The 14,163-nt window shown below is 42.9% G+C and overlaps 1 protein-coding gene across 1 annotated transcript; it reads right to left on the bottom strand.

Annotated features, from left to right (window-relative positions):
• Positions 1 to 9,395: 9,395 nt before the first annotated feature.
• LOC115198302 (uncharacterized) lies at positions 9,396 to 13,753 on the bottom strand. Its single transcript, XM_029760180.1, has 15 exons — positions 13,669 to 13,753; positions 13,497 to 13,568; positions 13,224 to 13,400; positions 12,897 to 12,993; positions 12,472 to 12,695; positions 12,141 to 12,294; positions 11,844 to 12,055; positions 11,537 to 11,654; positions 11,202 to 11,407; positions 10,990 to 11,107; positions 10,714 to 10,883; positions 10,056 to 10,153; positions 9,831 to 9,946; positions 9,603 to 9,747; positions 9,396 to 9,488 (listed from the first exon to the last, which is right to left on the bottom strand). Exons 1-15 carry the CDS (start codon positions 13,750 to 13,752, stop codon positions 9,482 to 9,484), a joined length of 1,998 nt encoding a protein of 665 aa, XP_029616040.1. The 5' UTR covers position 13,753; the 3' UTR covers positions 9,396 to 9,481.
• Positions 13,754 to 14,163: the final 410 nt, after the last annotated feature.

The following is a 14,163-nucleotide window of genomic DNA, read 5'->3' as shown; positions in this document are numbered from 1 at the left end:
TACCAAGCACGCAAGCTGCTGTTAAGGCCTGTAGTTCAGCCAACTGGGCTGAACACAGTTGAGGACAATATTCTAATATTTCCTCGGTAAAAACCTTACCTTATTCCTTAACTACTGCAAACCCTGCATGATTACCAGTGTAATCCTTCAAACAAGAACCATCTACAAAGTCATTCTCCAAGTTACTCCCCTCCCTGTCTATTAACGGAATTGACTCCAAATCTGGGCGCAGTTTGGTGAATGTTAGCGCTTCTGCATCACAGTCATGTGCCTGTCCTTCAAAGTCAAATGGAATTCTTTCAGCTGGATTGACAGTGTTGCATCTTTTAATGGAGACATCCGGGTAAGTAAGTAAAGTCATGTAGTCCAAAGTTCTAGCGTTAGTTAACACAAATCTACCCTATTCTATTAACTCCACTATTTTATGATGAGTGCTTATGATCACGGGATATCCCATGGTGATGGTTGACGCCTTGTCATACGCATAGTGCAGAGCTGCCAACCCTTGATAACACGGTGGGTACCCCTGTGCTACTGGATCTAATTTAGAACTGTAGTATGCAATAGGCTGTTTCTTCCTACCACTACATGTTTCCTGCATAAGAATAGCTGCTGCATAGTTGTCACATCTATTCGCTACATATAACAGAAATGGTTTAGTGTAGTCTGGTGCTGCTAGGGCTGGAGCCGTTTGCATTTCCTTTTTAAGTGTTTCAAAGGCAATTACCGCATCAGTGTTCCAATCAAGTGACGCTCTTAGATTAAGCTGTCCTGCTCATTATTTCTCTCAAAGGAGCTGTCTTACCCACATACTCCTCTATCCAATCAGAACTAAATCCTGTCATTCCTAAGAAGGTCATCATTTGAGCTAGAGATATTACAGCATTTACATTTTTTGTTCGAAGCGGTATCACAGGATTTTCTATCTATTTATCAATTTGTTCTGACCACACGCAAGCAGTAGCAGTAGCCCCACACCAGGTCAGGCAGTTCAGCTAAAAGAGAGCAAACACACGCACCCCCTGGGCCACACAAGGTCCCCAGATGAATGGTCTCGTGAGAGGAGCAACCCGAATCACACACCCAACACGATCCGCCTGATCAGGTTGATTGGGGTGTGTTAACGCACATCCCAAAACAGATCCCGAACAGTCGACCTCGGCCAAGCAGAATCAGACGGGACAACCCCACCCAACCAAACATGTGGGTCCGTTAGAACGGTCCGATCAGCGCAAGTGCAAGCCCCCTCCGCTAAACACCCAACACCAGCAGGTTCACAACTCAGTATGCATGTAATCCTCACAAATGTACATATATTCTATTTAACAATCCCCCATTCATGCATGCATGCAGTTCATTGAATTCAAAAGTTATTTTAGTTATTACTGGGTTTCTAGGAGTTTTAAAGAGAGAGACCTACGGGGCGTCCCCTCCGTTGATACCGAATCTCTGAAGCAATCTACACAAACATTTCAACTATTGTAAGAACAAGCTTACCTTATTATAGTTGGGCGGCCACCCGTTTGTGAGACTGTCCAGAGAGATCATCACCAACCAAGAACGCCGCTGTCTGGGGTCCCTTCTCATCCTGGCAAGCTCGCCAAAATATGTCGTGGAAAATAGTCTTAAAATATAACACTTTCACAAGAACTTGTAAATTCAATATAGACTTTAATATAAAGTAGCAAAGCCGAGCTGGTCCGCGGAAATAACTGAGTTCCCCAAGCCCAGCTCTGCTTTTTATACATACACTTCATATGGTACATCCTTTATGTAAATTAAGTCATTTCTCTTAGGTTTTCTGCCACCATTATCTTTCAACCCTATGCATAACGCCCAATTTTTAGGATAACGCTCACATCTGCTTTCAATTTATATTATAATGGTGGCTGAAACCTCCTTATGTTGATACAAAAAATACTGCATGCCTTGCATGCTCATCCTTTTCTCTGTGCCCCTTTGTCTGACTATCTTGAATGTATTTGGGGCCCTTTCTGCATAACTCAAGTACAGTTGTCAGGTTGCTATGCCTCCCACCGTGGCCTGTTGCTCTATCAGAACCAGATGTCATCTTCTCCTCTTATAGTCAATGTATTGATGTTCTTTCTCCTTCAGCACAGCTGCTTATCTCCCACGTTCTCAGCGCTAGTTCCGATTTCACTGAGTTTCTCCAGGCCCACTCTTTCTGCTAGTGTCTGTAACTTTACGCTTCTGTCCTCCCCCCAGGCTGTGACTTCTTAAGGGTCCTGCAGCTACAATGTTGCCCACTGTTTTCCTCCTACCGTCCTTCACGGTGCTGTAATATCTCTAGTATATACTACAGACTATACCATGGTATTATTCTTTATGTATTTGTTGTTACTATTTATTCTAAATAGCCAGAGTTTATTGTAACCATATAGTATATCTGTTGCCTATCTGTATGTTTTATCTCTCTACTTCACACACTGTATATACTATGTGTCTTGTTTAATACTTTTTACCACAAGTTCTATGCATTCCAGAATAGTTATTTAACACATTTATTATGTTAATGTGTTATCTTTACATAATTCCTTTTAATCAATACCTATTGATTTATTATTTCTTATTCCTAGTACACTCTAGACACACCCTTCTCATATTACACTCGATCAACTGTCACAGAGAGGTTTGCGCATTCCTTCCCCTTGACTAGTTGGCACACACACACACAGCAGTATATACTATATTTAACTGCAGTCTTTAGCTTCTCTGATACACTTCCGCAGACACAGAGAAGCTTTTATTCTACAGGATTTTATGGTATGAGAGAAGTCCTGCCTAATCGGGTCAGTTTCCCTTCCTATTCACGTTCATACACAATATGACGGAAATTCTGCCTAAACGGGTCAGTCTTCCTTCACGTTCATACACACTGCGTTTTACCTAAAACGACCCATAATTTTTAGCCTAATCTGATACACTTCCTGAACACAGAAGACATTAATCTACAGGATTTTACGATATGACGGAAATTCTGCCTAAACGGGTCAGTTTTCCTTCATATCTCACTCACCCCCTCCCTGCTATACTCTGTTCCTCAGAGCAGCAACGAGGTGTGGCCTACTGATTTATCGACCCCGTTAGCTAGACTGAGCGTTTTATCTGTAGGATCTGTTTTGCAGTTGAACCTCGCCTAATCGGGTCGACGTTTTCCTGCTCCCTAACTATTCACCCAGGCCGACCCCCATCCCGGGGTGGTCTCGTGAACTTTCTACCTACTTATTTATTTGTTTTGACCATATGGGCAGGCAGCAGCAGCCCCATACCAGGCCAGGCCTACCGCTCACCACACATTTAGTCCTCACAAATGCATACATTTAACAACCCCCAAAATTCATGAATGCATGCCGTTTTATCGAATTCAAAAGCTCTTAGTATTACTGTTTTTTTAGGAATTTAAAGAGAGACCTACGTGACGTCCCCTCCGCTGAGACAGAATCCCTGAAGCAATCTACACAAACATTCCAACTGCGTAAGAACAAGCTTACCTGATAGGTTTGGGTGGCCACCCGTTTGTGAGATTGTCCAGAGAAACTGTCACCAGCCAAGAACGCCACTGTCCGAGGTCCCTTCGATCTCCTGGCTAGCTCGCCAAATATGTCGTGGAAAATTGTCTTAAGAATATAATACTCTTACAAGAACTTATGAATTCAATATAGGCTTTAATACAAAGTAGCAAAAGCCGAGGTGGTCGGCGGAACATCTAACTTCCCTGAGCATCGGCTCTGCTTTTATGCACATACAGCATATGGGTACATCCCCTTAGCCCTTCCGCTACCATTGTCTTCCAACCCGAGTTTCTTGCTTGTTTACGCCTGATGACTCACACATCTGTTCCGGTTTGGATTACAATGGTGGCAGAACCCCCTATCTCATACAAAAAATAATACATTTATTGCATATGGTTCACATGTTGGCCAATTTGCCACCATCCTTCCTCCTGCTTCCTCCTGACATTGTGATAAGAGAATTATCTAATAAAGGTAAATTAATTAATAATCCATTATTAATTAGAAGTTATGTAGCATGGATATATATAGCCTGTAGCAAGAGTACCTAAAGTGTTAAGTATAAGTCTCATGAGATTGACGAGGATAAGAGAGAAATGGAGGTCTGTGTGTTTAAGTAAACATAAAGAACTGTTAAACTGTGGTTGACCTGACCTAGCTTGAACCCTCCAGGTTTCCCTAATCTCAGAGTACTAAAAACTATCAGCTGGGTAAGAATTTACGGTGTTGAGAGTTCTGAGGAAGAACAATGAACTCTCCTTAGTGTGTAATGTGTGTGTGTAAATGAGGAGCCTGGTATATAAGATGTTTTGTGTATGTTGGGCAGAACGTTCTCATGAATAAAGCCCAATGAACCTTTTGCAGAAAGCTGAGTCCTTGCCTAATTATTTAACCCATTGTCTTACAAACCTTGGGGATTAGTCAAGGCTTATTGATTATTATCATTAATATATAAAATTCCGTTATCACATTGGTACGTCAGAAGGCACACATGTATCTATGTTCTCAGCTAATGCAATCTTTGGCATGACATCCTACTCAGAGATGGCAATTGTATTGCATGCCCCCACCTCTCTATCCGGCCAATGTACTCATTGTTTACATTAGTGGCTCAGCATATCAGCTGCCCCTAGTAGCCCCCTAGCTCTCTATCCGGTCAATGTACTCATTGTCCTTGCTACTTCCTGCTATTCAATTATGTTTCTTCAGCATAGCAGCTGCATCTAGCTTCTTTACATTAACTCCCACACGTTGCACCAGATCTTCAGTTTCTTGGCAATTTCTCACATAGAATAGCCTTCATTTCTCAGAACAAGAATAAACTGATGAGTTTCAGAAGAAAGTTCTTTGTTTGTGGCCATTTTGAGCCTGTAATCGAACCCAAAAATGCTGATGCTCCAGATACTCAACTAGTCTAAAGAAGTCCAGTTTTATTGCTTCTTTAATCAGAACAGTTTTCAGCTGTGCTAACATAATTGCAAAAGGGTTTTCTAATGATCAATTAGCCTTTTAAAATGATAAACCTGGATTAGCTAACACAACATGCCATTGGAACACAGGAGTGCTGGTTGCTGATAATGGGCCTCTGTACGCCTATGTAGATATTCCATAACAAATCAGCCGTTTCCAGCTACAATAATCATTTAAAACGTCTACACTGTATTTCTGATCAATTTGATGTTATTTTAATGGACAAAAAATGTGCTTTTCTTTCAAAAACAAGGACATTTATGTGACCCCAAACTTTTGAACGATAGTGTATATATTATGTATAGTTTTTTTGTGGTGTGGTTTTCTATTAGATGAAGGAAAAAGGAAACCGCACACTGCTCTTGATAGTATCACTGATATTTAATAAGCTTACGTATCGGCCTTCGTCAGAGCTTTTGTGAATTTTCTGAAAACACTCCATAATGAACACTCCGTAATGTTCACAACCACATATACTTTGAATTCGCGAAAAGTGGGAGGTGTGGTCAAGAAACACTGGCATATTTTATCAATTTATTTTATCAATTTAAAAATCCACCACTCATTGTGTATAGGAGAGGTCGAAATTTACGCGATAAATTGGTTCTTGCCAACTGCCAGCCACAAAAGAAAATCAGCCAGGCTCTTTTACGCCCTCTACCACATGGTAGCTATAAATGCAGATCCGCTCTCTCAAACAGAGAATTAGTGAACATAAAAGTTCAATCTGGAGAAACGACAGGGATTATCCAGTCGCAGTACATTTTAATGATCTAAAGCATGACATTTCTACCTTTAGATTTTGTGGTATAGAGAAAGTCAAGATATCAGACAGGGGAGGTGATATTAATAATACTCTGAGCAAAAGAGAATGTTTTTGGATTTTCACCCTCCAGACATTATTTCCTGAAGGACTTAATGATGAAATGCCTATGTTATGTTGTGAATCTGAAATATGTCCCTATTTAAGATTACTCTGTTTTTCGTATGATGTACCCAATGATTAATGAAAACTTGCTATGTCCTCATTGTGATTTTATGGATGTATTCAATGCGTCTCATCTATACACTTTTGTAATATTTGTGAAGTGCATATTGTTATGTTTGGTAGCACTTATTTACTTTTCCTTTGCCTCCAACCCCTTTCCATACGTGGAACGGATGTGGGTGGGGCTAGGTCTACATAGAGGTGCTGTTTTCAGAAAATTCACAAAAGCTCTGACGAAGGCCGTTAGGCCGATACGTAAGCTTATTAAATATCAGTGATACTATCAAGAGCAGTGTGCGGTTTCCTTTTTTCCTTCATCCTGTTTCAACTGTTGCCATGCACCTGCAACAAGATTGCTCAGATGTGCGAGTGCCTTTTGAATTTTGTAATAGTGGTTTTCTATAAGCCCATGGGTTTCCAACCACACCATTTTTTTTTTAATATATTTTTTTATCTTTGTTTATTTTCTTTGGTGCAAGTTGGCTCACTGCTTTTCTACCCTCTTAGGTGTTCACCTTTAACTTCAACTTGTTCATGACTAACGACAGTGGAGACAAGCTACACCATATCTAAAACCTGCTCTCCTCTGCCCTAGTCTCCAGAGATGTTAGCTATGAGCGCATCACGGAGGTACTGATCATACTGAACCAAAATATAAACGCAACATGCAACAATTTCAAAGATTTTACTGAGTTAATTCATATACGGAAATCAGTCCATTGAAATAAATTCATTAGGCCCTAATCTATTGATTTCACATGAATGGGAATGCAGATATGCATCTGTTCACAGATACCTTTTTTAAAAGTAGGAGTGTGAATCAGCAAACCCATCAGTATCTGGTATGACCACCATATGCCTCATGCAGTGTGACACATCTCATAGAGTTGATCTGGCTGTTGATTGTGGCCTGTGGAATGTTGTCCCACTCCTCTACAATAGCTGTGCGAAGTTGCTGGATATTGGAGGGAACTGAAACGCACTGTCGTACACGTCGATCCAGAGCATCCCAAACATGCTCAATGGGTGACATGTCTGGTGAGTATGCAGGCCAAGGAAGAAATGGGACATTTTCAGGTCCATGAATTGTCCACAGATCCTTGTGACATTGGGCCGTGCATTACCATGCTGAAACATGAGGTGATGGCGGCTGATGAATAGCACGACAAGGGGCCTCAGGAGCTCGTCACAGTATCTCTGCGCATTCAAATTACCATTGATATAATACATTTGTTTGTTGTCCGTAACTTATGCCTGCCCATACCCCCACGGCCACTCTGTTCACAACGTTATCAACAAACCACTCACCCACAAGATGTCTACCATCTGCCCGGTTCATTTGAAACCTGGATTAATCCGTGTAAAGCACACATCTCCAGCATGCCAGTGACCATTGAAGTTGAGCAATTGCAGTCGGTTACAACGCCAAACTGCAGCCAGGTCAAGACCCTGGTGAGGACTACACGCATACAGATGAACTTCCCTGAGATTGTTCATGACAGTTTGTGCAGAAATTCTTCAGTTGTCTAAACCCACAGTTCCATCAGCCGTCCGGGTAGCTGGTCTCAGATGATCCCGCAGGTGAAGAAGCCGGAGGTCCTGGGCTGGCGTGTTTACACGTGGTCTGCGGTTGTGAGGCCGGTTGGACGAACTGCCAAATTCTGTAAAACGTTGGACGCGGCTTATGGTAGAGAAATGAGAAGGTTCTGGCAACAGCTCTGGTAGACATTCCTGCAGTCGTCATGCAAGTTGCACACTCCCTCATAACTTGACATGTGGCATTGTGACAAAACTACACATTTTAGAGTAACCTTTTATTATCCCCAGGGGTTTAATCAGCTTCGACATACCACACCTGTCAGGTGGATGTTCTCAGCAAAGGAGAAATGCTCACTAACATGTAAACACATTTGTGCACAAAAGAGAAAGCTTTGTGTGCATGGAACATTTCAGAGATCTTTTATTTCAGCTCATGAAACCACCACTTTACATGTTATTTTTTAGTTAGTCCCTATACCCATAATGTCTAACAAAGTGGGTAAACTGCCTACCCTCTCAGCAGAGGCACTTTTACACAAACACATGCCAAACAGGTAGCCTACATTAAATATATTACTTCAATCAAAACGTTGACACCCTAGTTCATGAGCTGTCCATAAGTAAAGAGTTGAATGCTTGGACTCATCACCGATTATGGACCGAACACTACCTTTCCTTACATTGTTATTTGTAATTAAGCATTTGATTGAATTAGACAATTTAACTTGCAATTCCTGGATCTCTGAAAATGCACACAGTCACATTTGTCTAGCTTTGAGAAGAGTTCTCATGTGCACACAAACCCAAAAATAATTTAGTCCTATGCCATTGCAAAATCAAATGCTTCTAACCAAAAGTAAACTATAGGCCTACCATTGGTGTTTAGTTGTAGGCTAGTTGTCTGGAGCAATTTGACTAGTCAACTGTAATATTCTGATTATCAAAGCAACTATGCTGTGACTCAAGTAGCCTGATGACACGTCCATCAATGAACAAGTGTTGGAACACCACCAACTTCAAGATTTTAAATTGGCTGATGCACTTCTACCAAGATATGACTTGTACCACCTGTTGTAGTGCAATCTAGACCTATGCCACCATCTGATGGGACCAGTTACAATTTAGCATTTCAGTCACATGCAACTTGACACTGGCTAATGCGTTGTGTAAGGCCAGAATTGGGGTGCCTGTTATTAACAGCCTTATAGCATCCAGGTACAATGTATATAACTTGACAGTGTATGAGCCATAATTCTAGGCATAGCCAATTGGTTAAACACTCATGACAAGTGAACTTCGACACATTCTAGCAACACCCTTTGAATTCACAGAAGACATTCAAACAAGAGCCTGTCATTGTTCTCTATAGAAAATGTGCTCAGCTATGCAGGCCATTTCAAGTGAATTACTAGAAGAAAAAAAAAAACATGTCTACAGAGGCTTTATACGTTATAGAATGATTAAGGGGGAATCTGTAGTTGAGCCATTCATTTTTAGAATATAACTTAATGCCTTGAGCTTTCTTTACTGAATTTCTAGTAACACTAGCCTCAACATGGTTAATTATTTTGATCTCACGGTCACACCTTGCTGCCAAAATGCAGTCTATGAATCCGAGTGCTTAAATTAGTCAAGCCCCATCCTGTAGCAGTTGACTAAAAGTGGCAGGGTGGCCATGGTTGGAACTGCTGATCACCCCTGAAAGGCCAACATGCATTGAAAGTGACTACGATGAGTTATTCAAACGTGTCGCACACACAGCATTTACCTAGACAACTTAATGTATCCAAATAAAGTCCTCACTTGTGATACAATACCTGAACCTGGATGGAGCCACATCCCATACCAATCAGGACAAGGTAATGATTGTAAGAAAATATTTATTAAATACCAGACTTATTTATATTCAAAAATAACACCGCAATCCCTCCCAATTGAGCCAGGGGTTTCATTAGTTCCTGTGGAGAGAATAAAATAAAGTTAGGCCTCATCTAGAAATATGACATGTAGAACAGACTTCTCCATCTCATACCATTGTATGGAAGGTGACTGGGTTTAAGTGGTTAATTTACCGGTTGAAGACTTTGACATATTTAGCCCTAGGGTGGATGCCAGGCATTTCCCTCCCAGGACTCAGGCCTGTGTTGGAAGTAGTTGTGGACGTCAATGGTCTTCTGGTGGTGGTTAAGGTAGTGGGTGGAAAGGTGGGCTGAAATGCTTTGATTGGACAGAGAGTTAGGCGTAAAAAGCTGTAGCAGTTTTACCACCCTCTTTAGCTGCACGACAACTAGAGCACTTACTTTTTACAGGAACCCTAGTCAAGATGGTGCCAACTCCTGGAGAGTCTGCCTCAAACCGCCAATATGCAAACAGCTTGTATAGGTCACTCAGTGGATAGACACACCGCACTGTCACCCTAAAAAGAGAACTGAACATTAAAGCCACAAGTGCCTGTAGTGAGAGTTAATAACTAAGGTGAATATTTATTTAAACCAATGAGGCAGTAGATTAGTGAAGTCACGTACACAGAGGCAGTATCCCTGGTTTTGACTGGTTCTTTCAGAGATTGGATCGTGTGCTCAACGTTGATCTCATTTTCGTAGGTGACATGCTGATGGTCAACCTGGAAGACAAGAGGACGTCACAAGCCTGAATGTAATTCAATGACAACCATTAAACTGTTGCAAGCCATGTCTAAAAACTAATGGTTGTTCCCTTGTCAGGCCTCATGAGAAATAGACACCTATCGGTCAAAGTCTGAATATTTAAAAATTCAGCCTTTATGCTGACGGATTGAGATGGAGGCTTGCTAATCTCATGGACCGATTCTGCGCATGAACCAATGACAGGATGGAATGCATTGATAACAGCAGTAGATCCGGTGTTTGTTTTACTTGCAGATTGTTTGGCCGCATCAGGATTGGGGCGAAGGCAGTGCTTGAAGGATTGGGATGGTAAACATGTGAAATTAGGGGGACTTTAGCTGAGACGTCACACTAGAAGTGACAATTTCTAAGACATATGTACCCAGAACTAAGTTAAGGAGCTGATCAAATGAAGCAAGTTTAGTTCTGGGTTTACGAGATAAGATGCTGACTCGAGCTTTTATTTGAAGTAGTCACTGGTAGGGCCAGTCACTTGATCCTTTTAATGATTCAAATGTTATGGGTTAGACAGTTATACCTGGACCCTGGTACCACAGGTGTGGAGTCCAAAGCTAAAGAGAACCTTGGTGTCATCCGTCTCTTGAGGCCTGCAGGTGGAGTCCAGGAGGAAGGTTCTGTTGGGTTCAGCTCCAGGGATGGCCAGAGTCACATCAGTGACCACTGTCACCACCCCTTCAGTGGAACACACTAGAGAAAGTTGTTAGAGCTGGGCTAGAACAAAGTAAATGGTCGACACCATGAACAGTGAGGCAATCAACTTTGCCTGCAGCTTAATTGAGGCACTAGTAGTTACCTATGACCTCAGTAGTCTGGAAGAGACAAGCTTTGGCCAAGGAACTCTTCACCTCCAACGTCTTGGGAAGTCTTGAGTGAATTTCAAAAGAGCCGTAGAACTGCCTCAAATTGATGTCCTGGAGAAAAAGAGCAGGTACATTTTAAATAATTTTAATTCCTACTTTTCCCTATGACCAGTCAGTTTAAGCAATTGACCAATGAGCATCTCACCTTATAAGTGTAGCCAACAGAGAAGAGGGGCACTTCCAGGGTCAGACTCTTGCTGTCATTCTGCATGATGTAGCCCCACTTGGCTGCCAGATTTGGGGTCAGAAGGTAACGGCCAACACCCACCTCCCACAGGTAATCAAATGGCTTATGGTCCATCTGGAAACTGATGCTTTTCTCATTGCAGACACCGTTGAAGACCGGAGGAACTGGTAAGAGAATAGCCCAACAGTGCCAAGATGACATCAGGGGTAAACACTAACCAGAAGGCTAGGAAGACAATCCTGAGAAATATCACTTCCAGTTAAGGTCTCTTAATAAAGTTCAAATCAACTTACAGATGTCATTGAACTGAGCCACAACTGAGGCCAGGTAGTAGTAGGGCTCCTCTTGAGGCAGGATGACCAAAGTGTAGTTGATGTCCAATGAGAACTGAAGAAGCCCCTCTGTAGAGTACTATGGATATGAACACTCATTGAGAAACAAAATCTTACATCAACATACTAGCAGTGAATCTCAGGTCCCCAAAACCCATTGGACAAAGTTTGACGGGAGAAAGCTTGGATCTCCTCCAATGAGAAGTCATGAGGAAATGCTGAGAAAAACCACAGTAGTTCATTAAAGAGTAAATAAATTGTTCTTTACCAGCTTGTGAACAACAGCATCCTCAAATGGCACCCTGAGAATATAGGCATGTAGGGTACTATCGGGCTGGGGGACCATGGTTATGACGAGGCCACTTTTATTCGCCTCTAGTATGGTGAAGTTGTGGCCATTGAGCTTCACAGCCACCAGGTCAACATCGTAGGAGAGGTTCCCCAGGTACACAGTAAACACACGATCCTCAAGGACTGTTTCTGTGGTGGGAGAAGGACAGGGTCATTAGCAACCATGACCATGGAGCTGAAGAGCCACTTCGGATTGGCTAGTAGAACTCCTTACGGTTAATGATGGAGAGGTGCTGGATCAGAAGTGATGTGTTCATGGGCCTGTGGAGGCGGAGTCTGGTCTCCACACCACAGTCATCAAGAAAGATTTGTTCATAGTAGAGACGGATCACATAGAACTCATGGTACATGTTGTCCATCACAAAGCTCTGGAAGAGTTGAAACCGTTATGAAGCATCTGCCATTAGGTTATATGCTACAAAGTAGAATATTCAAGGTGTACAGAGGACATGCGGGACTGAAGCCATTTGCAGCTTCCCTGCATCAGAATACAAGGTGAACTTCTGCATGTTAGTGGTCAGATGTGGGCCTAGTATGCTACTGACTTTTCTGTATCCTCCAGCAGCGTTGAAGGGGATGCTGATCTGGACGGTGGTGTCACTGATGTCCAGGCTGTAGCCTCGCTCTGCTGTGATGGAGTCATCCAGGAGCTGACCATCCACCCCCATTGTGATCTTGCTGCTCTCCAACCCAGAGAGGCCAGAGCCAAGCGGGGACAACAGAGTGGGGGTCTGCCAGACCAGCTGCACCCCATCGTACATCCCTTCATCTGGAAAGATATTACAAGTGTAACGACCCAATGAGCAACGCTTCCTCTCCAACTGTGTGATCAAAACATGACTGATCTGAAGTAACTTCATAGGTGAAAGTAGTATTTGCTTAACTGAGCTATCACTATTGCTTAAGACTATCCAGTCCCTTCAGGTCTGAGCCTTGATTATGTGGGGGCTGATATTTCCCTGGAACTTACTAGTGCTGCACGCAACAATCCAGTCCACCATCATGACCACCCATCTCTGCCTGGAGAACAGTATGGGATGGACCACCTCCACTAATGAGCCATTCACCTGGAATTAAAGAATGGATGAAGTGTCCTTGCCAACAGTACGAGAGGGGGCATTTCAGTAGTCTAAATAAGTGGCTTGCTTCCCATCCAGCATAACCCTGTTTGAAACTTGAGGCAATATAAGACCCTCGGAATACAGCCACCAGTCTAGGTAGTTAATGTCAAATTAAGCAAGCCTGAAGACACACCCAAGATAAAGGAAGCCATTGAACAGGACATTTAAATCCTCACCGTGGAGACAGACCCCATGACAGACCGTGGTGTGTAGGGCGAGCGGAACACCAGCCTGCCCTGGGTGAGGTGGAACACGTAGCCCAGCTCCCGAGCCTCTGAGAAGGACATGGGAATCAGCTGCTGCCCCTCCTGCTGGAACATCACCTGCCAGGTAGACGTGGCAGAGCTGTGGGCCTGATGGGGAACAAGACACAGGGCATGCATGGTGGTATGGGGACAAACTGGTGGAGCTCATCTAATTGAGAATTTGCCAAATAGCCTTAAGCTTACTGTAGCAAGGGCAGCAGTCCAGGCATCCGTTGTTGTACCATATAGACAGGACACGTCACTCCTTATTGACACCTACAGGGTAACATAACAGATCACTCTCCTATAAGAATACACAAGCCCACCTCCACCCCAAAGATCCCTGGATACACATTCTAGATCCATGCATCAGTACCTCCATATAGTTCTCCTCACAGCTGACTTCTCTGGGTGACCAGGGTAGAGGGAGAGAGCAGGTTGCAGTCACAGTGTAGGTCATTTCCACTCCACTCGCAGAGGTGATTAAGTTAAAGCTAAAAGTGAATACCTCATCATCCTAAGACACAAAAGCAAGACCTTCAACTGAGATACCTGGTAGCAATTTAACTGGAATATAATTTAAAAGCCCTTCCCATGGGCACAGATATCAATTCAATGTCTACACCACACTGGTTCAATGTCACTTAATTGAAGTGTTGATTTATCCAGTGAGCCCATGGGTTGAGGCTTTGACAAGACTACAATGCACAGAAAATATATTAACCTGGTTGTCAGTGTGGCAGGAGAAGTAGGAGGCTCTGAGCTCAGCATGGCCAGGCAGAGGGAGGATACTGAACATGTAGCCACACTCTGACCCATACTGCTTAGTGATGGGGTGAACACCATCAGCATCTAGTTGGGGGTAAAGGAC

This window comes from Salmo trutta, chromosome 8, assembly GCF_901001165.1.
Source record: "Salmo trutta chromosome 8, fSalTru1.1, whole genome shotgun sequence".
NCBI classification, from domain to species: Eukaryota; Metazoa; Chordata; class Actinopteri; order Salmoniformes; family Salmonidae; genus Salmo; species Salmo trutta.
Note: the sequence above shows the minus strand (reverse complement) of the source record. Positions and strands in the feature narration are given on the sequence as shown.